Source organism: Arctopsyche grandis, chromosome 7 (assembly GCF_051622035.1).
Source record: "Arctopsyche grandis isolate Sample6627 chromosome 7, ASM5162203v2, whole genome shotgun sequence".
Taxonomy (NCBI): Eukaryota; Metazoa; Arthropoda; class Insecta; order Trichoptera; family Hydropsychidae; genus Arctopsyche; species Arctopsyche grandis.
The window spans coordinates 2,334,690-2,360,100 of NC_135361.1; the positions used below are offsets into that span (position 1 = coordinate 2,334,690).

General features: G+C 34.0%; 5 protein-coding genes across 8 annotated transcripts; 2 read left to right on the forward strand and 3 right to left on the reverse strand.

The window, feature by feature from the left end:
* Nucleotides 1-4,621: 4,621 nt before the first annotated feature.
* On the forward strand, nt 4,622-7,314 carry LOC143914720 (sodium-dependent neutral amino acid transporter B(0)AT3). Its single transcript, XM_077435021.1, has 6 exons — nt 4,622-4,750; nt 4,835-5,392; nt 5,553-6,227; nt 6,299-6,660; nt 6,754-7,017; nt 7,134-7,314. Exons 1-6 carry the CDS (start codon nt 4,622-4,624, stop codon nt 7,312-7,314), a joined length of 2,169 nt encoding a protein of 722 aa, XP_077291147.1.
* A 4,077-nt stretch (nt 7,315-11,391) lies between these two features.
* RpS28b (Ribosomal protein S28b) lies at nt 11,392-12,051 on the reverse strand. The gene is made up of 2 exons (XM_077435402.1): nt 11,713-12,051; nt 11,392-11,625 (listed from the first exon to the last, which is right to left on the reverse strand). Exon 1 carries the CDS (start codon nt 11,914-11,916, stop codon nt 11,719-11,721), a length of 198 nt encoding a protein of 65 aa, XP_077291528.1. The 5' UTR covers nt 11,917-12,051; the 3' UTR covers nt 11,392-11,625; nt 11,713-11,718.
* A 3,011-nt stretch (nt 12,052-15,062) lies between these two features.
* bc10 (BLCAP apoptosis inducing factor bc10) lies at nt 15,063-17,659 on the forward strand. Its single transcript, XM_077434290.1, has one exon. It carries the CDS (start codon nt 15,237-15,239, stop codon nt 15,561-15,563), a length of 327 nt encoding a protein of 108 aa, XP_077290416.1. The 5' UTR covers nt 15,063-15,236; the 3' UTR covers nt 15,564-17,659.
* Nucleotides 17,660-20,123: 2,464 nt separating this feature from the next.
* LOC143914171 (alanyl-tRNA editing protein Aarsd1) lies at nt 20,124-22,182 on the reverse strand. Its single transcript, XM_077434274.1, has 8 exons — nt 22,049-22,182; nt 21,768-21,896; nt 21,523-21,682; nt 21,219-21,433; nt 21,036-21,142; nt 20,822-20,962; nt 20,436-20,744; nt 20,124-20,348 (listed from the first exon to the last, which is right to left on the reverse strand). Exons 1-8 carry the CDS (start codon nt 22,085-22,087, stop codon nt 20,216-20,218), a joined length of 1,233 nt encoding a protein of 410 aa, XP_077290400.1. The 5' UTR covers nt 22,088-22,182; the 3' UTR covers nt 20,124-20,215.
* A 752-nt stretch (nt 22,183-22,934) lies between these two features.
* Nucleotides 22,935-24,824, reverse strand: LOC143914420 (uncharacterized). Of its 4 annotated transcripts, none has more exons than XM_077434632.1 (5): nt 24,682-24,809; nt 24,461-24,591; nt 23,553-24,355; nt 23,147-23,465; nt 22,935-23,069 (listed from the first exon to the last, which is right to left on the reverse strand). In XM_077434632.1, the coding sequence occupies exons 2-5, from the start codon at nt 24,485-24,487 to the stop codon at nt 23,010-23,012; spliced, it is 1,209 nt and encodes a 402-aa protein (XP_077290758.1). In that variant the 5' UTR covers nt 24,488-24,591; nt 24,682-24,809; the 3' UTR covers nt 22,935-23,009. The 4 variants fall into 4 exon arrangements, with proteins under 4 accessions (XP_077290758.1, XP_077290757.1, XP_077290761.1 ...); XM_077434635.1 differs by having other exon boundaries at nt 22,998-23,069; nt 24,461-24,581; nt 24,659-24,791; XM_077434633.1 differs by having other exon boundaries at nt 22,998-23,069; nt 24,659-24,790.
* Nucleotides 24,825-25,411: the final 587 nt, after the last annotated feature.

A 25,411-nucleotide genomic window follows, 5' to 3' on the forward strand; every position in this document is an offset into this window, starting at 1 on the left:
CTAGAAATAATGCTCAATGTAAACGTCAAGTGGCGAGTGCATTACATTGATGAAATTTAACACGTTTATAACACTTACATATACATATGTATGTACATATGTATATAAAGGTGATATTTGCAACCCAACGATATTGGAAGAAATGAAGTTGTGGGTTCCATCTCGCCTCATTGATTACACTGAGTAGCAAAAAGTTACGTTTTTACAAGGTTTTTATTTACCGGAGTGGACTTCTTTAAAATATTTATTAAATTTTATCTTTTTTTAATCCAAATAAAATTTTATCTTTACTTTGATCCACTAAAACCTTGAATTTGACAATGATTTTTGTTGGTTTCCTTTCGTTTATTGGATACTAGCTGTATTACCCGGCTTCGCTCAGTATTTATAATATAAACCGCTTAAACATAACTAATCTAATAGTAATCATTTTATAAAAATAAAAAAATTTAAAAAAATTTTGTTTTTTTATTTTTTTCCTTCTAGGGCTTTGCCCACGGCGCTCCCTGAGCCTTTGCCTTCTAGGACTTCGCCCTCCGCGCCCCCTGAGCCTTTGCCTTCTAGGGCTTCGCCCTCGATGCCCCCCTGAGCCTTTGGTCTTTAATAAATAAGTCGAATCGGCGCCTATGAATCGAAAAAAATAAATCGAATCATTGGTTCGTTGACGGCTGCGCCCCATAAACCGCTTAAACATGACTAATAATCTAATAGTTAACATTTTATTTAAAAAAAAAAATTAAAAATTAAAAAAAATCAAAAAAAAAATTTTTTGCCTTCTAGGGCTTCGCCCTCGGCCCCCCCCCCCTGAGCCTTTTGCCCTCTAGGGCTTCGCCCTCAGTGCCCCAATGAGCCTTTACCTTCTAGGGATTCGCCCTCGGCGCCCCCTGAGCCTTTGCCTTCTAGGGCTTCCCCCTTGGCACCCCCCTGAAAAAAAATTTTTTTTATTTTTTTTTTAATAAAATGTTTACTATTAGATTAGTCATGTTTAAGCGGTTTATATTATAAAGACTGAGCGAAGCCGGGTAATACAGCTAGTACATACATATATACAAAGTCTCTTTCCAAATTATATATTAGATTATATTATATAATATATTAGATAAGCGCTTAAAAAAATGAGCAACTTTACAGTTTTTTGGTTTTTATAGTATTTAACCCAAAATCTAGCATTTTTGTGCCAAAAGTGAGTATTGGAACCAATAGTCACATATATTTTTTTATTTATTGTGATATTTCATTGCTTTAAAGTACGTATAATTAATTATCTACTGAATTTAAAAATTCAAAAACATATTTTTTATACAAATAATAATTTAATACAATAATTTTATATTAATATTATGATTGTAAAATATCACGAAGATGTTAAAATTTAAAATGGTCAAAAATTGTTTAAAAGATCACTTCCGGTTAAATATTAAGTCATAAATATAATATAATATCTTCTAAAATTTACCATATCCACTTATTTCTGTACATACATATGTACATATTTTTGAACATAGTTTCAGCTCAAAAATTAAAAAAGGGTAGTTACCGAGTAGCTTAACCCTTTGAGTGCTGACGTATTTTGTGTTGAAAGCCCGCCACGCTGAAAATTTTGCCATTTGCCAACATTTCGGCGTATTTCAGGCTCATGGAGTTTTTAGCAAAACGCCGACCGGTATTTGTCAGCATTCACAGGGTTAATGAGTATTTACGTAGCATTTACGTTTTATCGGTATAACACACAGTAAATGTCATCACAGTTATCCGTAAAATACACAGTATGTAGATATCAATCAAATGTCGAAGTCGAATTTACCAACGATCACAATACGTTATAGTTTTATTTATTTATTTATATATTATCTTAGCTATTAAGCTAATTTAAAAAATACATACATCTTAAATACTTTACTCTCAAATTTATAATTAACTTATATGTACTGTCCGTCACAGAGGTGTCTCTTCGCACCTCGCAAGAATGCTTCCATGGTCTTAGCAGACCTGATGGACTCAGGGAGGGCATTATACATGAGCACACCCCCAGCTGTCTTATTTTTTCTTACTCATCTTACAACTAGTTTGTCCTTATTTCTAGTATGAAAACTTAAAAAATTACATACATACATACATGTGTGTTGATAGAATCATATTGAATGAAATTCACATTCATCATTGTTATTTACGAGTACCTTCAGGTTATCGGGTAGTGCTCGTAGTTGCGTAAGAGAGAATTCGTACTCCTTAATGAACCCACTTGCTTCATCTCCCTTTTGTTCCATCAACGTAAGTATTTACGGAGCGACTCGTCGCGCCTGCTCCCAATTCCAATCCCACTCCATCCCCATCCCCATCCCCATCCCCAGCCCCAGCCCCAGCCCCAGCCCCAGCCCCATCCCTCACTCCCGATTCCCGGAGCGTTCTCCTCTCCCATACTATCAAAGTCATATCGTAGCCGTAACGCACTTAGCAACTTTCACCGACAGCGTTTGCGAATTATTTATGGTGGATATTTGTACCTACATAACGGTCGATAAATCACCGAAAGAGATAAAACGACCTCATTAACATCGCCGACCAAAAAGTAACACTTCACACCATGCCTATAAAGATCGTAAATCGTAAATAATAAACATAGAACTTTATGACACATATGTATCAGCAACAAATATTGCGTAACGTTTCAATCCAGACTTTATTTCACATATTTTGCCAGTCTGTTGTATATGACAAGACTAAATTTAATATCCTGAATTGTAAATTACGAATTCCATTCGGTCCGGCTTCGCTCGGTATTTGTAATATAAACCGCTTAAACATGACTAATCTAATAGTAAACATTTTATTAAATTTATTTGAATAGTTTTATTTTATATAAATTTATTTGAACTCATTTGTTTTTTTTTATATAATTGACTGTCACGAACAAACAAACATATATACTGTCTCTTTCGAAATTATATGTATGCCAGAATCCAGCGCCTGCGCCCCCGGAGCCTTCGCCCCCGAGAACTTCGAATCCTTTGAATCGAAAAAAATCGAATCGGTGCCTATGAATCGAAAAAAAAGTACGAACCAACAAACGAAGGTTACATACATACAAAGTCTCTTTCCAAATTATATATTAGATGATATCGAGTTTTATTCAGCGTTCCTAGTCGGTACTAGGAACGCCCACGTGGATTGAATATTTGTTCAATGTTCGAATTTTTCTTTCATTGACACTAATGTTATATCTAAAAATTACAAATTAATTTAATTAAAGAAGAACATCGTACCAAACATTTATTGAAACAAGAAAGCTGAAATATTTTAATTATTCCGCTAATGTGATTGCTTCATGAGCTACACCTGGATCCTTTTTTTCAGTTTCAGATATAGTAATTAAAGCATCATGAATGTCATCAATTTTATAACGAACTGCTTTGACGTTTTATTTCGGGAATATAATTGCACGTGACTCAGTTAGAATCTTTCAGTGATATATTGAAGCTGAACACAGTTTAAACGTGTTTACAGTTTAGAAAGTGAAGCGCCTTTGACCCTCTAATCTAAAATTTTGTAGGGCCTTTGGCGCTCTAATTTTATATTTTAAAGCGCCTTCGACGCATAGAGTGGTGCCCTAACTTACTCGGTGCCCTCGGGTGCCGCCCGACCCAACCTCCCCCCTTAAAACTGGCATTGAGTGTTCCTATAGTTTAATTAAAATTTTAATATACAGTCTACCGACCGATGTATATAGTTTAAATTACGATAAATTCCAATTGCTGTCCATATTGATATTGTTCACTAAGATTAGCGAAGTTCCGAAAATGGAATCGGCCCTAGCTGAGGTAGAGGAAGTGGTAGTATAGTCCGCCGCATCGTTCGCTTGCACAAGTTCGCCATCTCATTATGTTCCCTTCGGGCTACTGACAAATTGTTACGTATGGAATTTTCCACTAAGAATGTTCTTATTTGTCTATATCAAACATCATTCTGAACTTTTTTTTGTTAAAATAATGCCTATTTACCCAGAACATTTTAGTATAAATATGGCAAAGAAACGGTTCCCTTGGAACCAATCAATGCAGAATGTGCGGAAACGAGGCCTCGGAATATTGCATTTTCAATCGTTTATTCGACAAATTATTCATAAGATCAAGTTTTGAAGACAAACAAGATCTAATTAAGAAAGTTAGGCTACTTAGGATATTTCTGTGAGCACAAAAATGAAAAATAGTATAATTTCAAAACTTCAAGACAGATTATTATAATTAAAAAAAAAAAAAAAATTTTGTCCATACCTAGTCCCCTTTTTTAAAAGTCACAGCACTCCACCGGTACATATGTTTGCTTTTTAGTTGAAAAACAGTACAATTGATACATATATAACCTTGTGGATTAACCTAGATTTCTGATGAGTCTGATATTAATGTTGAACGTACAATTAAGATGTAATGAAAATTTTTCATAAAAAGTTCTGTACAAATTTAATACATAAATTTTAAACTTTTTATTTTTTTTTTCTTCTACAGCACAAAAATAATGGTTTAGACAAAAATTAACACAATCGACAACGAAATATATTTAAAACTTAAAAATTAATTAAAAACATTTTGATAAATCTGTAAAACGAAAATAAATCAAAATCACAATGGCTAACACTGCACATTTGGTGAGAAGACAAAGCTCCAGGGATCTAAGTCGTCAAAAGTCAATCGATAGATTAGAAATGAGAGAATTGAAAGGACGTCTCGTTCGAATGGAAAGTGGAGTTAAAAAGGTAAAATTACAATTTTGATGAATATTATACTCTATATATAATGTGTACATTACATATGTGTATGTATGTATGTAAAATTTAAAGGAATCGACAAAGTATGGTGCAACAAATGCAGCTTTTGAAGACACTAGTCCAAATAGATTAGAAGTGACACCGAAGCCTACTAGTAAAATGGGATCCGGAGAAGGTAAAGGCGTATTCAAGCCTGAAGGTGCTGAAGAAGAGAGAGAATCTTGGGATAGTAAACTAACATTTCTATTGGCGACCGTGGGATACGCCGTTGGTCTGGGCAACGTGTGGCGTTTTCCCTATTTGGCGCAAAAGAATGGAGGAGGTGCATTTTTAATACCTTACTTTGTGATGTTAGCGATCGAGGGCATTCCCATATTTTACCTGGAGCTGGCCATCGGACAGCGTTTGAGGAAAGGCGCCATCGGAGTTTGGCACCAGGTGTCCCCTTACTTGGGCGGCATAGGAATTAGTAGCGCTGTAGTGTCTTTCAACGTAGCCCTTTATTACAACACAATCATTGCCTGGTGTCTCTTCTATTTTGCGCAAAGCTTTCAATCGGAGCTACCTTGGGCAGAATGTCCTAACAAATACTTTCAGAATGGGTCGTATACGCCAGAGCCCGAATGTGTTGTAAGTATTTTATTACAATTTTATAGATTTTTCTCTAGCCTACCTACCTACCTACCTACCCATTATTCAAATCGTAATGAGTAAGGTGGTGGGTGAGCTAATAATTGTATGTACGTACATATTAGATTTATAATATTGTGGTTACTTTTTTGTTTCCCAGGTGAGTAGTCCTACGCAATACTTCTGGTATCGTACTACTCTGATGGTTTCCGAAGACATTAATTTCCCGGAGGTTTTTAACTGGAAAATTGCAATTGCATTAGTAATCGCATGGATTCTCGTTTACATGTGCATGATAAAGGGAATAGCTTCATCGGGAAAAGTTGTATACGTTACAGCTACCTTCCCCTATATTGTCCTTGTGATATTCTTCTTTAGAGGAATAACATTGAAGGGGATGTCCGATGGCTTACTTCATCTTTTCACACCGACTTGGCACACCATATTAGATCCCGTAGTATGGTTAGAAGCTGGAACTCAAATTTTCTTCTCCTTGGGACTTGCGTTTGGAGGCCTCATAGCTTTCTCCTCCTACAATCCAGTCAACAACAATTGCTACAGAGATGCGATAATGGTATCGTTAACCAATTGCTTGACTTCGATGTTCGCTGGAATAGTAGTATTTTCCATAATAGGATTTAAAGCGACAATGGTTTATGAAAAATGTTTGGAACAACGCAACATAACCGTCCTTTCAGTTCTTGGCAGCAATTACGATATGACAAAACTGCCAGCTGAAGGTTCTGTAGTGAACATCACTACATCAACTGGATTGATGGAATCGGTAATTATGCCTTATTTACCAGAATGTGATCTGCAAAAAGAATTAGACAATGTAAGTGAACTTTTTTACTTAATTTGGGGTTTAAATTTAGAAATATTTTAATATATTTTATTTTTTCACAGTCTGCTTCAGGCACTGGACTTGCTTTTATCATATTCACCGAAGCTATTAATCAATTCCCGGGAGCTCAATTTTGGTCGGTCCTTTTTTTTCTGATGCTTTTCACGCTAGGTATCGATTCACAATTTGGAACATTAGAAGGGGTAGTCACATCAATAGTCGATATGAAATTGTTTCCAAATCTACGCAAAGAATATCTTACTGGCGCACTATGTCTATCCTGTTGCGTATTATCAATGGCTTTTGCACACGGAGCTGGTAGCTACATTTTCTTACTGTTCGACATGTATAGTGGAAACTTTCCACTTTTGATCATTGCCTTTTTTGAATGCATTGGAGTTTCTTATGTTTACGGTTTGAAGCGGTTAGTATCCAACCCTTAAAATAAATACATATGTATATGATTACAATTCATATACAATGATAATACATATGTATGTATTTATGCTATTAACAGTTTTGCGGATGATATTGAATTAATGACTGGACAGAGGCCTGGCTTATACTGGTTAATCTGCTGGAAGTATTTATCTCCTTTAGCGATGATCAGCATTCTGGTGGCATCAGTTTTTGACATAGCCACTGAAGGCAGTAGTTATCCAGCATGGGTCGGCAGTCGGGGTGAAACAGAACGTCGACCCTGGCCACTTTGGGCAGTTCTTGTGGTAACAATTCTAGTGCTTGCATCAATTCTATGGATTCCAGTTGTGGCTATATGCAGGTTAGATATACACTTTACGTGTGCATATACGTACATATGTACATAAGTCATTATACATACATACATACATACATATTACACAAATACTTTTCATAACTATTCCTATTTTAATAAAGGTATTTCGGAGTGCCTATAATTGATGACAATGAAAAAGCCTGGTTCCCCGCCGACGAGCTGAAAGAATTCCATGGTATTGTTGACCATGAAGTAACACCAGCTGAAACACTTCTATTTTGCATTCGACCTGATGGTAGGGAAGGGCTGTGTTGTATTACAGGTGGAGAAGATGAAAATTAATTAAAAATACTTATCAGTTATCACTAATCATTTTCCAAATTGTGACATACATACATACATACATATATTATTTTAATTTTATTAAATTGTATACATAATTAGCATACATATGTATAAATATGTAATTGGAAAAATAATATGTACGTAATCATTGCAGTTTGGGAAATGTTGTTAATTATTTGAATAATTTGTATACATACATATTTGTCTCATACAGGCTGTCTCACAACAACATATCATTTGTATATCAATGATATAACTAATTTCAAACAATGATAATATTAAATAAAACACTAGAATTTATTAAAAGACTTGAGATTGGTGTTTTAACGTTTATCCAATTCAAAATTATGACAATATTTTACGAATAAAATATGATCATACGTATGTGTATGTTTGTACATAACAATACATTCGCAATGTTTGTATATTTATTAAAAATGTATGTATGTGGTGAACAGTTAAGCCATTTTGTAAAGTAGACATTAGTTTTATTAAAATAAACGATTGATTGAATATGAAGTTATAATGTGATTGAATATACAAATTCAATTAATTATTTTCTTTGTTATACCGAATAATATCTATGAATGAAAAATATTTTGAATGGTGTTTGAATTTTAATTAGAGTGGCAATATATCATTTAAGACTATAATAATTTAATTGATAGATTTACATGAAAGAAGACAATATCAAAGACAATATAAAATTTTTGAATGAAATAAAAATTTACATATATTATACAATACATATGTACATACTTAAATGTAATGTGCATATACAGATGTACGTACATATGTATGTATGTTACAAGTGTGTCCCATTGTTATATATAAATACATATAGTCATAATTTTTTTATTAATACACACAATTTAAATTTTATACATACATATGTATATGTACATACAATATATACCTACTTGTTAAATATATGCATGTACATATATTTCAATTTATCATCAAAATGTATGCCTCTAATGTTATTTTGTACTTTTCGTGTGTTTCCATAATGACGTTAAAAAATATGTACTTACATAATTAAGTCATTTTTTTATTTTTACATTTTAACATTATTACATTAATTCCTTGGAAAGAATATCTTTGAAAATCGATTGATTAAGTTGATTCTATTATTTTCAATAAATTGTACCACTATATCAATAAGTATGTACATACATACATACATATAATATATGCATGTTACATACAAAATATACCATATCTGATATTTATTTTTTACTTTTAACTCATAAAATAATACTATTGACAATAAAAATCATTCCACTAAATTATCACTTTGATTGGAAGGTTGCCTTTGAAAGTTTGCCTTAGTTATCATTCTTTAAAGTGGTCAGATATTATCTGCAGTTAAAAGATAAACGTAAAATTGTAGCACATCCAAGGTATACCTGCCATATAATATAATTACATACATATGTAATTAAATGTGTTTGTAAACGCAAACTTTGAGCATCCACTAATATCAATAATAAAAGAAGTGTCAAACATTGATTAAATAAATTAATATAAATTTGACTACTGTATGCATACATATATGTATTACAGGCAGTCAGTAAAAACTAAAACGTTTTGGAAACTATGTATACTTAGTTGTTATTTGTGCATTGATATCACAGTGAAATGTTCAATGCACATATTAATTAATGACAATAAACTTATCTATCTAAATTATAAATATTTCTATCTACATACATACATGTACACTATATGTATAATGGATATATTCAAAATAATAACAAATATTCATTTCATATATATTTTCTGAAAACATTTTTATTAGCTGAACATATGTATATTTAAAAAAAAATCTTTATAATGCTTGTATTCACTTCATATCTGCATCAATGTTGAAAGATATATGTATACATACTACATACAGATATAGTACATACATATATACATATTGATTTTGAAATAAAAATTATATTCAATGTAATATTAAATACATACATACATACATATGTACCTACATATATGCAGTGCTTTTTCTTCACTTCTTTTCAAGCTTTTTATTAAAGATACATTCAAATGTAATTTAATGCAGTTTTTCAATCCCATAGAGCGCATAAAATATAATAAATATAATTTATCTTAATTTTTTTAAGTTAAAAATGTGTCTGAAAGCCGGTCCAGAGAGCTACAATACAAAAAAGCACTGCATATACTTATGTATGTAGGTACATATACATATGTACATATCTGTAAATTTTCTGCTCTCGTACTTTTCAACCGTACAGAGTTGACTATCGAGGCTATTTGAAAATAAATAATTATGTTACGAAAATTTGATAAATGTGTATGTACTATGATAGATACTGAGAAGAGATAATACTCTTACATATAGTCTACATAATTTGCCTCGTTGACCAGCTCTGCTTTACAAAATATTATTATTAAGTGTTTTTGGGTAAGTCAACACAATATTTAAAATATTGTAAGACACTATTGCGTCCTTTATGAGTGAAAATTATCAGAGACGAATAGTAAAAATTAAATAAAAGCTACATATTTTTTATTTATTCGGTTAACTAAATTTGCGTATTTTTCGAAATACGTTTAGAAATATAATGGCAAAAAATTTATTTACAACCTACGAGATTATCTCGTTACTATGCTAATTCGAATTTAAATTTTAAAAAATCCAAAACTGAACAGCAACTTATGATAATAATTAAATATTGTTGTGGCCATAGAATTGTATGCATATTATATAAATATAAACTGTTTAATATCAATTTTTACATATCGGAAACTTGAAAATCTGATACTATCGTCAATTCAATAGTTCTACACTGTTGTGATATCCGATGATATATGGTAAATTTATAAAAGTGAAACCATTGATGTATTTATCAATTGAATCAGAATTAATCGAATTGATTAAAAAATCGAATCCAAAATTAAAATAACCAGTGACCAGAATACCTAATAGTTTCATTATGCGCATATGTGGTTACAATAACTCCAATTTTGGTCAAAAACAATATTCTTGTTATCTTTTTTCTAGCTCTCTAAATGTTCCAAATAGACTTTTATGTAATTTTAAAGGCAAAAAATGACAAAATTTATACAAATTTATGATCGATAGAATGATTTTCATTTTGTCCTGAAATATAATGTAATTTTGGATTCACGTTTCAAAAGAGGGTGTCACGATATACATAAATCTAAATTCGATAATATTGTACATACATATGTACACGTATCGATCACACAATACGTGTTAGAAAGCAAAGATTTTATCAATTCTGACGATTTTAGGGTATATGTATATACGCACGTACATTACATTCCAGTTCAACGTCAATATCGACAGTATTTCATGAGATCCGATACGCCGAATAATATCCAACAGTACATAACATGTTATGTACACATAGTAATTAAATTAAGATGTAACATTTACGATGAAATGTTATCATTTCAATTTGTTGTCTGTTTTAATGTGAAAAATAAAAATGTTAATCCTCAGTTTATTCGATTATTTGAGAACCCATATCTACTAGGCTTATTTAACTATCCCGAGCTTTCCGTAAAGACATACATTTCCGACCGGGTCCTCAGCCTATTATGTCTATTTTGTATCAAAAACTGCTACGAGTCGAATTCACTTTCTGAACACTCGGTATCTTTCGTCACCCAATTACGGCTTTACTTTATATAAAATCAATAGACACGAAGAAATACGAGCACACGGAATGGGAATAATGCAGCACAAACCATAACAAAATGAACAATTTGGACTAATCGTAGACACAAATCAACCGACTTTGCTCGGTATTTGTAATATAAACAGCTTAAACATGGCTAATGTAATAGGAAACATTCATTTGTTTTTTTATTAAATTTATTTGAATCTGGATCTGGAACTGAAAAAGAAAATCCGATCAAGAATCAGGATCGAAATTGAAAACGAAATCAGATATCGATATCGTCATAGAAAATTAAATTTTTTCGAAACGTCACAGATTCTAAGATCCAAAACTTACAAAGTCTCTTTCGAAATTATATATTATATTAGATGTACCTGAAGAAATAAAAATGATAAAAATTGATCAAAAGAGTGTGTAGTTTTTTTAATACATTTATTTTTCAATACAAATTAACATTGAAAATAAAACACTGAATATGGTCGTATTTTGTCATTGATGGCGTGACAGTCCATTTTCAAATCGAAAATGTATAGTTGTAGAATAAAAGATGTTGTTGAAAGACATTGTAAGGTTTCACATCGCCAACATTATTGGATAATTTGTAGATGGAAATGGAATCTTTTGGGTGCACTCTCTGAAACACATGAGAAAAGACAAGTGAGGTTATAGTCAAGAGGTTATACTCAAAGGAAAGGGGAAAGGGGAAAGGGCAGTTACTCACGGGTGGTTACCGCAGCCTCCGGGCTTCTCTTTCGGACTCGAGCAGCGTGAGGATGTCCCCCTCTCGAACGGGCCCCTTCACGTTGCGGATGATCTGTCGGTTCTGTTCTCCGATGAACTCGACCTTGACTTGCGTGCACTGGCCTTGCGAGCCGGTGCGCCCCAGCACGATGATGACGCGCGCCAACACGTACTGCTTGTCCATGTCGAGGGTTTGGAGCTGACGAGGGCTGGTGCTGGTGCGAATGCGAACGACACGTGCTCGCTGGACGCACACGGGAAAGAAGGCCCGCCAACCGACCGCACTATTGCACCGTCGCGTACTACCAATCGCACCACCTCAATTGCGGGCTTTGTAAACGCGTAATACTATTTTCTCGTCGTGTAAACAAACCCAACTCGACAAAGTGATGGATAGATTTTTTCATTATTTCTGCCTACGATGCCTCTATCCACAAATAATGGTGATCCTTTTTAATTAAATATTTTTATTTAGTTCCATTAAGAGACGCCATTCTATAATCTAAGATTTTCTAGAAGAAAATATAAAATATTTGGTAGAGGAGGGAAGGAAGAGTGGCTTCTATATATCATGATGAACTCATCCATACGCAATTGTTTGCGGAACAGCCAGAAGTCGCCTACGTAGAGCATGGATTCTTAAACCCGCGCCCGCGGAGCAATTTTTGTGCGCCCGGCAAAGTATCAAATAACATTTAAAAAACAACAATAAAATTAATACATAAATATATACTACTTTTTAATACTATATATTTAAATCTTGTTTTTAAAATATCCGGCCTAAGTCCGTCAGTCTTCTCCTAAAACTCAAGTACGCCCGTCACCGCAATAAGGTTAAGAACCCCTGACGTAGAGGAAGGACCTCGTGACTGAGTCACCAGCTTTTTTCCCGCCAACTCGTATAGCTGGCTGCATTTCAACGAGGAGTATAAAAAAACCAGTAGAACCCTACGATAGATAACGACACATTCCAGGTCATATCAGATAGATAACGATACATTCCTGGAGGATACCTGTTCGCCGCCTTGCGCGTCCCAACGTGGGAGTCATTTCCGCGCCTAAAGGTGTTCTTGACATATTTCAGAACACTTTTATTTTTAAAAAATTTTGTGAAAATAATAATAAAAAAAAAATACGTTAAATTAATACAAAGGAAATTTTTTTTGATAAAGAATAGGGCGGGTTAAAGGTTTCGACATAGGTACATAGGTACGAAAGCCATATAACGAATGCATCCAATTGACACTTAATTTCCATGAAAAATTTAAAAACATTTTTTTTTATTTTCTATAATAATTTTTATTCTTATAGATATATTCAGGAGGATGCAACAAACTCAAACAGGAGTTCGTCGACGCGGATCGTACTTGAAGACAATTAATTGTTATTATTGAGTTGATTATTGGGTTCGCAATGCAGGCAATCTTCCTTTGGTGCGGTTCGCTTCCCTTGTGATCTTGCTTTTGTTAGCGATTAATTGTCCGTGCCGGATTACTGTCATCAAATCGTTGTTATTAAAATTATGTTGGCATAATTCAATTTTCCAGATTGGGCACTCGTCTTGCCATCTTTGTAAGCGATCGCCTGTATATAAATAATCGCTAAATTATTGTGATGAAGCGTCTTAAAAAAATATATTCAGAAATGACGGTGTCCATTTTGTAAAATTTAAGCGAAACTAATTAAAAAGTTGAGTAGACTTTTCAGACAAAGCCCCGATTTTTTTACGGGTTAAATGAATAATGTCGATTGATTGTTTTCCCATTTAAGTAAGCTTGTTTTTTCTCAAGCAAAGATAGTCTTAATAATTTTATTTTTATTCTTTTTATTCTTCTTATTCTTTTGAAATTTTGAAACAATGTCTATAGAAGTTGTGCATATGTGCGCCTATGTGGAGACTGCATACAGGCAGTCATAGATCAAGGAAGTATAGGACAGGAGGTTGTGTTGTGACGGAAAACTGGCCTATGGAAACTCGGTTGAATATATGTAACAGGAAATTTATTTCCTTCAATACACAAGTTATTGTCAGTACAGTGAATTCACGGGAAAGTGGGCTATTCACCCGCAACAGCGGAAAGGCTGGCTGAACTGCCGGTTGACTCCACTGTGTGGGTTTATATATTGAAGTTGCTGAAGTGCTACGTCTGTATGGTGATATCAGCGCTGGATTTCGTTCGTTTTACGATCGAGCGATGAACTCTTTATTTTGTAATAGTCAAATGGGACGTTGCCCTCGAGTAGTGAAGATAATTCTGCATGTTTGTACAGGAGCGATGATGATGCCATCTTAAGACTTGTGTATTGTTTTGAAATATATCAGATCACTGACTTTGATTCGGAATAGTACAAGTTGTGTTATATTCCTATGGTAGTACATATATTAAAATGTGTGTTAGAACGATAAAAACAATATAATTTTAATTATAAATTGTATATTGTAGATATATAGCACGACTTGTGATATCACCTATTTCCCTCATCGAACTTAATCTGTACAAATGACATCATCGTGTCCTCTTCTCGTACACGAAAGTTAGCCGTGGCCGAAATACTTGGTCCAGCTTACCCATAAAGGCGATTCGACTCGCTCCAGATACGCAATCACGAGTACACGGGAAATCCCAAGGAGCTACGCAACTATGCATCAAACATCGAACACAAAGGAAGACCTCGACCCCGTCTGAATCTTTCAGAACGTGATCTCACCAGCCCAGCTACGCGTTGCTCAAGCAACACCTTTATAAACCAGTGCATCGTCCCCAGATGCCAGTGAGCTTCAGGAACTTGACCTAGCTCATTCCAGTAAATCCTTTACCTACTTCGCTGTACATACAAATACACCTGTATCAATCGAGTAATAAAGATCCTCTTCAAAATTCAACTGAATTTCCATAGGCTGGGAAAAGGTCCAAAACCTTCAACCCCCCTATAATATATATGTAAGTTCTCTCAGTCGTCCGGTTGACTGGTGGTTGAATAGAATTTCTGCTGACCGAGGAAAACGCCTATTGCATAGGGACTGTCGTGGCACGTGCGAGGGTTTTTTTTTTGGATTTTTCGTAGGGAATTGTGCAATCTGTGCCGGCTTCGTCGCCTGCAGCGAGGTGCATCGAGCTCCTCGACCAGATTTCTTTTGACTTGAATTTACTAAAATATGTTGGTTCGATCGTCAATCCGAGCGTTTCGAATGTTGCGTCTCCAGATGGTGGATATACTCGAGGAATGATTCCCTACAGTATTCGCGAGGTCCATTCGTTGATAGTAGCCAGCTGAGAAACGTCGTCGAGAAATAGATTTGTTCAGCCAAAAGAGCGGTGCGAAAGGGTATTGCGTTGCGTTGCGTTGCAGAGAGCGCATACTAGGAGGCGGCGACGTGCCTCCGTTGACGTGCGGAGATGGTAGGGGAATTGAGAGCGAGGGGTGGTGACAAGTGGTGACAAGTGAGGAGGAGTGAGGAGTGAGGAGTGAAGAGTGAAGAGTCTCAATCGTAGCTCCGTCGCCATGTACTGCCTGCAATGGCTGCTGCCGGTGCTGCTGATCCCGAAGCCGGTGAACGCGGCGCTGATGCCGACGCACGCCATGTTCGTGGCGCTCTACCTGCTGGGCTTCTTCCTGGAGCGGAAGCCGTGCGCCATCTGCAGCGTGCTCTTCCTGGCCGCGGTGCTGCTCATCTGCCACAGCGGCCTCGGCTGCTGTCTCTTCTGGGCCGACCACTGCGACCTCGACCGCTGCCACACCACTGCTGCCGCCTCCGCCTCCGCCCCTCATCACTCACCCTCACCCGCACCCGCACCCGCACCCGCTCCCCTCACCCACATTGACCGCTGACCGTGTCTCCTCGTTCATGTGTATGCGCGTACTCGTATTTGTTGTAACTACATACTTGTGTATCGGTGTTCTTTTCTAAATTCCTAGGATATATTAAATAGTGTTTATGTTTATTGTTATTCGTTAGGTGCTGCGACGCTTCCGGCGTCGCACATGTAGCCATTAGCCACCCCTCATGAAATATTTGTCGATGTGTACATTTCGATTATATCGTGGCACGAGTCCTAGTCGGCTTTCGCTGCGGTCTGGCTCGATTACCTAAAGCGGCTCTTCTCTGACAGCGGTTTCACTGTGAATAGATTCACTGTGAAATCCCCGTAGATTGCATTCTATTCAATTACCGTCGCCGAAAGTCGACCTCCTCGTATAGTGTAATATTGTATTTTTGCCAAAGATAAAAACACTTTCGTAGGAAAACGTTAGCGTTGTGTACTTCCACTCGTATTTATTCTATTATATATTACAATATACGTAGGGCAGTTTTCCTCGTTTTTGGCTCTTTTAAATGATTAAAAAAAAAAAAAAAGTCCTCGAAGATTACCGTTACTCGTTCTTTTTATGCGACAGAGTGATAATTTTGCGGAACAAACTGGTACAAAAATTTGCTGTGCTATGATTCGATCCATTGTCTTTTTTATTGGGAATAAATTGTTAAGTTTTACCGAATGATATGTACATATTGTTAAATTAGTAATTATTGCAAGTCCATTTGAGATAGAGTACAAAATTACTTCCATTTTTCAATTTATCTTGTGCGAAAAGTTTTTGAAAAATATTCGCACTCGTTACGACAATCTCGAATGCATCTAAAATTTGGATCGGCAAGAAAGTCTTATTACTTTTTTTGTTTATTGTAACTCATCTCATTTGCGATTCGATTCGTTCAAAAGATATTTTAATACGACTTAAAATAATTTATGCCTAGTCCATATCATATTATTCTTTGTACATACTTACATATATTTATATAATTTTGAACATTTTTCGTAGATAACGAGTATAAAATTATAATTAGCGCATGTTGTAAATACATTAGATGTGGCTAATTTATTTATTTCTGGAAATTGTTAATAGTAATATATGTGTGTATATATATAAATTCAATGAACATATTGTAGTTATTTTCATGTATACATATAATATATATATATATATATATATATATGCAATCCACATTTATCACATTGAAATATATGAAGGTTTGCAGATAATGAAAGAAGAAAAACAATAACCGTTAATCGTTTAATGTCTATATACATACTTTGTCAAGTGATACATGTGTGATTTATCGTATTTATAAGAGTTAAGTTTATATTGAATGCAAGAAAAGAATAAATTATTTTTTGAGGTGAACAAATGACTTAAATCCAACTTATTTCAACCTAATAAATAAATATACTGAATTTCTAGATTCTATGTCTTCTAAATTATTATCACCAAAAATCTGATTTTGAATTCCTTCAATTGTGTAGTAAAAATATATTTATATATCGTAGTTGAAAAATCAATAAAAAAAACTGTAAAAAATGAAAACAAAAAAAAATGTGATATTCCAGTTGTATGCAAAATGCGTCAATATGAACACCATCAAAGGTGCTATGCCATAAATGGACATTGTAACTTTTGATATATTGCACAAATTTACATGATCTATAAATATTATATACATACATATGTATGCATATTAAGACTGCTCATCCACTGTCATAATGACACATATGTATAATAATAAATATTCCAAGTTAATGTTTATAATGTATGACATGACATCGACTATTTCCTTCTTCTGCGTCGATGCATACGTACGTACATTAATATGTAGGGATATTGAGAATGTAATACTCGTAGAGTAAACCAATGAGCGTTTGCAATGCATTTTTTTCTCGAGCTTTCAATCTAGTAGCAGTAAACGTGTAAGCAGCAGTTTCATTGGAAGTATTGTCCGAGGGGCTCATAAATAATTGTAGCATGCCAAAGTCATAAACTCACCTCAGTCTGTGATGTTCTCTATAGATGTTAATGTATGTATAACAGGTAAATTAATTAAAAAATATTTGTAATGATGGTTGTAAATATTTTTTAATAAAGTTATGACAACTTTTTTCGGCATTTTTTTTTCATACACTAATATTTATTTATTTTATTTTTTTATTAATTGAATAATCAACAGACAGGATGTACATAGATATGTATAAAAAAACAAATAGTAAATAAATAATATATGTAACATCCGAGTCCAATAATAGATTTTTACAAAAATGAAAAAGATAAATATGAGGAAAACAAATTAAAAAGTAAAGAATAAAGGCATGACAAAATATGTAGAACATTGCATAATTAAACTATAGTATTAAAATATTTGGAAAAGGTTATAAAATAGAATATAAGAAGAAATTGAAATTTACAAATATAAAACAAATGAAAAAGGTAAATACAAAATAAACGAATGAAAAAGGTAAATACAAAATAAACGAATGAAAAGGAAAAGAATGAAAGCTATAATATGATTAAATAGCACATTACATAACCAAACTAAAGTATAAAAATATTGGAAAAATAGAATAGGAGAAGAAATGAATCAATCGGTCAAGATTCTCTTGATGTTAGACCTGAATTGATGTAGGGAAATACCAAATAGATCAACCTCATTCAGCTCTCCGTTAAACATACGATAAACGCGCTGCAGATAAAAATATTTTTGGGAATTAGTATTGAAAGGATCAAGTGAAAAGAGTGCAACGCGTCTAGAGTACCGATTCTGAAATTAACCTTATTCAGTAAATCAGAACAATCAAGGAAACCATTTATGAGCTTAAAGAAGAATATAGCATCAGTATGTCGTCGCCTGACAGAAAGATTGTTAAAAGAAAGGATTTTTAAAATGTCGGAAACAGTATTGTATTGTTGCGTAGGGGTGGGTGGAGGATCCAAGTCGTTTCACAGCATTTATTGGTGATTAAGGAGATACACGCACTGGCAGTGCTCCGTCCAGAATATCCGTCTTGATATCGCCCAAGTACCGCCTTATAACGGTTACCTGACAACTCGTTCACAGATTTTCCGTAAACCGATGATGCGCTCCAGGCATTTCGTATACGGCCATCTCTTTCTCACCCCGTCTGTTCACCGTGATCTCGTTTACTCTGCCATTACGTATGCAGCCATCTCTTTCACAGACCGTCTGTTATCAGTGAACGAGATCATGGTGAACAGACGGGGTGAGAAAGAGATGGCCGTATACGAAATACCTGGAGCGCATCTTCGGTTTACGGAAAATCTGTGAACGAGTTGTCGTGTCACCCCTTATAACGGGTCGGTCGCTCAAGGCATCTTCAACGTCCAGTTTGCTTGCCTATTGTTATGGTCACGTACTAGATGTCCCACGCTACCGCTGTGGGTTCTGAGAACTCTACCGGAATGCGACCCCTGAGTTACCGCTACCCCCACTAAGTGCATTCGGGGGAGATAATCCTCGAAAACCAATTATAACGGTCACACAGTCTCTGGGATGCTACTCGGCCTAATCCGAGTGTATGTAACAATATCAATACATACGACACATCATAACCCTAAATAGTAAATCTGAAATAATTGTTCAGAAGAGAATGTCGGCTGTAATATTTATCGCGACTTTTTACCATATAAAATTTTATGTAGAGGTAAATTTGGAATAGTTCTAAAAGATAACAGAAAACTATTGTTTTTAATTAAAACTGGATTTACGCGCTTTTTATTCGAGTTGGGGTGACAATACTAAATAAATAAAATATAACACAATAATAATTGATAATCATTGCAATATTGTTTTAATTAACCCTTTGAATGCTGACCAACGCCGATTGGCGTTCTGCCAACAAGTCCATGGGCCTGAAAAACGCCGATAGGCGTTGTATTTTGAGCATGTACAAAGTAAACAAGAATACTACCTGCTGGGCCTTTACAGGTAATCCGAGTCAATGTTTATAAAGACTGGTTGACACCGGAATTTCTGAATTTATAATCATAGCAGAATTTCTCGATGGAAATCCCTAACTACTGAGTATTTTAGATTGTGAGCATTACATTTTAACAACAATGAAGAAGATGAAACTAGTTTTGGAAAAATACATTAATTAATAGACTTGTTTTGTTTATTTTATATTGTTGCAATATATATTAGAGTCTAAACACACGTTTACAAAACTCGAAATCCTCGGCGGTAGTTATCTAGGGTTTGTTTGGATTAGCTTTTAACAGAAAAAAACGTCACCACTAAAAGGGTTAACAACCTCTCAACATGTTATAAAGTTGAATATAAAATAAGATTAATTAATTAAAAAAAAAAATAATATTTAATTTTTAAGTTTTAGTATTTAAAAAGAAAAATAGTAAGTAAAATTAAAATCAATAAAAAATAATTATTGAAATTATAAAAAGAAAATTAGTTTTTAAATCTATGATTTATACTTACACAGAGTATTCATTTTATATTTATACAATAATTATCTTTCACTTTGGTAAGTTAGTTCGATAATTTTAGAACTCGGATCATAATTTTGGATGGCAAATAAAACACAAATATGTATGTATATATCACTAATTGCTCGCCATTTTATTACCTTCTATTATAAATATATAATAATTATTAAAAGCAGAATCGTTTCGATAAAAATTCAAACTCCATTTGAATGGGAAAAGTAATCTTTGATTAATTGGTGACATTTACCAATGTCAGTCAAATCATTAACTTTTGCTTGGTAACGTGAACCTTTACCGACTCCTTTGCCGTCCAGCATTCTAACAATTCTATAAACAAAAGTTTTCAAAAGAATGAAATGAAAAATTGAAATGTTTTACATATGTACATGTGTATGTACTTTCAAGAACACTTACTGTGGTCCTAGTTTTCCGACATGGGCTTCATCTCCTACCAGCAAAATGTTTCCACCTTGCTTTCCGTCGCCAACAGATACGAATACGAGTATATTAAAACCCTCAAGATTGCGACATATTGCTTTGATGTAATCTTGATCGCCTTCCTTCTTATGAAAATAAGCATAGGGAGGAATTGGCTCTGCAGCTCTCACAAGGTTCGTTTCCAACGTGGCAATATCGGATAAAACATTGGATAGATTCTTATTAGAAACTTTTAGAGACTTTTGCAATTTTTCAACCAATTCTGCATGCTTGCTTGAATCATTTCTAAAAAGATCAATAATATAACATTTTATTAAATATACATAACAGAAAACAATTTGTACCCGTATTTTTATTTTTACTTCAGTAATCCAGTGAGAGCTTGTTCTCTATCCAAACATTTTTGAAAATTAGTCATTACTCGTTTTCCAACCAAGAAACGGAGATTAATCTTGTTCTTTTTACCCGGTTCAGCACGAATAAGTTTAATTGCTTGCAAATGACTGTAAATTTTTCAATATTACAAAGAATTCTGTTATAGTTACAGAACTGCGGTAAAATTAAAAGTCAAAACACCTTAAATTGCTAACATGCGTTCCACAACAAAGATTTTCATCCACGCCGGCTATACTAATGATACGAATTGAACCCACATGATCTTCTGGAAGGCCTCTCGTGTGAGCCTAAAACGATGGAACTACGTACATATGTATATGCATATCCATTTAACTTATGAAATGCATACTTAATTTTACATACCTCATCCAAACCAGGATCACCTTTATTGCAAACTTTAACAGATACGGGAATGGCGCTTCTGATTAGATCATTACATCTCTCTTCGACCTTCTTAATCAGGTCTAATGGTAGTTTTGTACAATTCAATTCTACATGCGATTCTTCTTCTCCGAGCCACCATGATGTTGTATCTATTTTATGTTCACGCTCCAAAATGGCAGAGAGCAAATGTTGACCTGTATAGTATTATGAACAAGTAAGTCCCTGTACGCATTATAGAAAAAGGTTTAAAAAATTACTTATGTAAGAATATCCTTGATTTTACCAGAGTGCTGCTGCATGTGATCAAATCGTCTGTCCCAATCAATCTTTTGTTGAACGGTGTCGCCTCCTGTTAGAGGTTCCAACGTAAAATGGACAGCTGCATCTTTACGTCTAGTTACTTGTAATACCTTTATATCGTTCACAAAACCAAAATCACACGGCTGAAACATTGCGAGGGAATACAAGTTGAAAATTACGCACGGCGAGTGGAACAATACGAAAAAATATAGTTTTTTTTTTTTTTACCTGGCCACCACCTTCAGGGAATAATATGGTGTCATCCAGAATAACATCATACCCGTCGTATTTAATTTTCTTTCCATTTTCAACAATTTGTTGGGCTGATTTTGTGCACGATTTAACCACAGAAGTGAACTGTTGATAGATTTTCGAAATAGTTTTATTATTTGAATTACTCACAACATACATTTTAATCTACGTAACCTCAAAATATGTATATTCAATTATTATGTAGGTAGAGTGAGCATTTGCAATAAAATTATATCTATTTGAAATTTGAAAGTAACCTCCGTTAAATAACTATCTTCTTGACATTTAAAAACCATTTTGCGAATAAATTTTGGAAAGATAATTTTCCGATAACAGAACGGACGATAAAATGACAGCTATTAAATGTCAACTGATTTTTGGTCCTAAGAGTGCAAATTTGAACACTACCCGATTAATTTACAACTCCGTATAAAACCAATTAATGAACAAAAATAAAAATATCTGCAAAAAACAAGCATTTTAAAATTCATCGATAATCCAAAACAATCGAAAGAACTATAAAATAAAAAAAACAACACAAAAATCGTGGTATTAGCAGATAATGTTATGCCATTAGTGTTCAAATATGATATCGGGCATATGTTCGAATAAAGCACAATCTGAAAATCCAATTATTGACCACTTTTTCGAGCAGCAGGTATATCAGCAATGACACGACGAACGTTGACTTCCAATTCGTCCATCGTCTCTAATTTATCGGAGTAGACTAGCGACTTCAAATATCCTCACAGAAAATAATCCAAAGTTATTAAACAACACGATCTTGAAGGCCAATTCAAGACGTAAGTTTCACAAACTCATCCACGATTTTCGAAATAAATTTGCACAATTTGCAAACGTTGTTCTGGCGTAGATAGACCTACGCCAGAACATAGTGTAAAATAAATCTCAAAAAAGAACTTTCTTTACACATGTATACATAGTTCTAATATATATTGCATATTCTAAATCAAGAATCTTCCTCTGAAAGATCCAAAAAGGTACAACTATCTAGTGGTATCTAATTTCTTAATTTTACTGTAAAAAATATAGAATATTTCCAGAAGAGAGCTTAATTAAAATGAACCAAACATGTAATTGTAAATGACAACTCAACTTCTCAACGTAAATAAAAAGGTTCTTGACATGAAAATGTTATTTTTGTGTACAAAAACGATATAGAAAACGTAAAAATAAAAAAACTTTGCAAAATTAAAATCAATCTTTATTTGGACTGTTTCTATCACTCATTCCTTTAGCCGCCTTGCAAGATTTTGTCTGAAAAAAATCAAATTATTCAAACACCAAAAAAATAAAGCGAAAATCATTCTTTCAAAACTACATATGTATGCTACCTGATGTCTTTTTAGTTTAGAGCGTACGACAAAAGTCATGGAACAAAATTCGCACACGTGAGGACGGTCTCCTGTATGCGTCATTTCATGAAGTCTTAGCTGTGTACGTTCGGCGAAAGTTTTACAGCAGTGGTTACATTTAAATTTCTTTACGATTAAGTGAACTTGTTCATGACGTCGAAGTTGTGTTATTGTAAAAAAATCTTTATTGCACGTACTACAAATGTGCTCTTTTTCACTAATGTGCATTTTGCGATGGCGATTCAACTCGTGCACTAGACGAAACCTTTTAACACATCCAGAGTGATCACATTTGAATCTGAAACACATAATACATATATCTAGAATTCAATTTAACAAATAATGGATATAATTTCGTTCATCGAAAAAAATAAAGCAAACTTACTTAAGACCGTTCTCATGCCGTCTCATGTGAAGTTTCAACATTATGTTATTTTTGTAAGTTTTATTGCATATTTCACATCTTGCATCTTCAATAACGTGAGTTTCCTCGTGATTTGTGAGCGAACTGCGCAATAAAAAGGTTTTGCCACAAGTTTGACATTGATAATTTTTCGATCCGTCGTGCCAGTCTAAATGAGCGGTCAAATAGTTTGAGGAAACAAAACTTTTACCACAGTCTTCCATTTCACATTTGAAAGGAAATATCTTGAGATGATTTCTGTGGTGGGGAATCATCACACTGTACTTGAAAGTTCTATTACATAGATTACATATTTTGACTTTTTTACCGCCGACAATAAGAGGAGTTAAGTCACTGCCCGTATAATGCGAATTAAAGTGATCTATCATGTTCTCATCTTCCGTTATCTTATGTAAGCAAAGTGGACATTTATCGCGATTTTTAAGTAATTTTTGCAAAGCTGCCACCACTTTATCTCTAGTCATATCAGTTTTTGATTTGGAAGATTTTCGTTTCATCGTTTCCACACTTTTGTGGGGTAATTTTTCTTTCTTAACTTCACTTGAATGATCATCATATCGTGCAGTGGATGAAAAATAATCGGCATCTTCCTGTTTGATATTATGTTGAATTAAATCACTCGTGGGTGATAGCATTTTCTTTTTAACAGTTTGACAGAGCAATTCGAAAGATTTGACTATTTTTTTTTTAAATACGTAACATAATTTAAGTTTTTCTCTACATTCGTTACAAATTTGTTCAGGAAAATTGTCACTTCCACACACCTGAAAAATGACCACAACAAACTTATTATAAAATGATCGGTTTTGTTATTTTCACTTTTTCAAAAAAATATATACAAACATAATATAAAAACTAAGGAAACTAACCGGTATACTTCCAATTGCAGAAATCATACTAGCGAAAGTTATTCGAGAGATATTATCGACAATATAAATACTGAGAAGAGGTTTTTCTTTTCGCAAACACAAAAGACATATCTCATCGGCACTGAAAACGTCTTTACCCAGAACAAACATCATTTTGTTATCATACATATATTGGGAATGATTATCTACGATATTTACTGTTTTCATAAACTTTTCACAACTTTTATGATTGGTTAAGTTTTAACAATGAAATAAACATATTATTCTGGTGCATCAGCGGTGAAACAGAAATAGTTTGACGGGACTAATGTCAAGTGTCAACGTCAAGAACAAATACAACCTAATCCTCTTTTTTGGTCTAAACACATTTGTAAATTTTTTATTTAAAATTTTAAAATACAGAGCAGGGGAAGCACTTCAGTCGTCGCCCACTTTAGTTCAAATAATACATCAAAACAAGGTGATCATTTTTTACCAAAAAGTATTTCTACGGACATTCATTATTAAAAACAACCATTGAAGAATTACGTTCATACATGCATGAAAACATTTTTTTTTCTTGAATGCTCTTATAAAAATTTATATAAGACTGGTTAAAATTATACTCGGTGATTAGTAAATATTTTAAAATTTAAACTTCAATTGCGTTTAATCACCGCATATTGTTTATCAAAGAAAAAAATCGTTCGGCAGGTGCATTTGTTCTCGATAAACAGACAACAATCGGATAATTATCCAATATTTTTGTAAGAGCATAACTTTTTCTGAGCCCGCCTTTACGAGCAGGGTGGATTAGACCGGCAGCCGTGCCTGCGCCGGGTACTTAGCTCAGTGTTGATGGGTGGGCACGCATTGTTTCACACGTCCCGGATTAATTCACAACTGAAACAGTACATAACTGTGAAACAGTGCATAACCACCCACACAACACTGAGCCTAGTGCTCGACGCA

Coding starts and splice junctions, on each gene's coding strand:
- LOC143914420 (XM_077434631.1), bottom strand. CDS start 24,667: ATGAAAACAGTAAATATCGTAGATAATCATTCCCAATATATGTATGAT. Junction 23,466..23,552: donor CGGCATGAGAACGGTCTTAA/GTAAGTTTGCTT, acceptor TATGTGTTTCAG/ATTCAAATGTGATCACTCTG. Junction 23,070..23,146: donor CTAAACTAAAAAGACATCAG/GTAGCATACATA, acceptor GATTTTTTTCAG/ACAAAATCTTGCAAGGCGGC.
- LOC143914720 (XM_077435021.1), top strand. CDS start 4,622: ATGGCTAACACTGCACATTTGGTGAGAAGACAAAGCTCCAGGGATCTA. Junction 4,751..4,834: donor TGGAAAGTGGAGTTAAAAAG/GTAAAATTACAA, acceptor TAAAATTTAAAG/GAATCGACAAAGTATGGTGC. Junction 6,661..6,753: donor TATGTTTACGGTTTGAAGCG/GTTAGTATCCAA, acceptor TGCTATTAACAG/TTTTGCGGATGATATTGAAT.
- RpS28b (XM_077435402.1), bottom strand. CDS start 11,916: ATGGACAAGCAGTACGTGTTGGCGCGCGTCATCATCGTGCTGGGGCGC.
- LOC143914171 (XM_077434274.1), bottom strand. CDS start 22,087: ATGGTTTTTAAATGTCAAGAAGATAGTTATTTAACGGAG. Junction 21,897..22,048: donor AAGATAGTTATTTAACGGAG/GTTACTTTCAAA, acceptor ATCTATCAACAG/TTCACTTCTGTGGTTAAATC. Junction 20,349..20,435: donor GTCGGAAAACTAGGACCACA/GTAAGTGTTCTT, acceptor TTTTGTTTATAG/AATTGTTAGAATGCTGGACG.
- bc10 (XM_077434290.1), top strand. CDS start 15,237: ATGTACTGCCTGCAATGGCTGCTGCCGGTGCTGCTGATCCCGAAGCCG.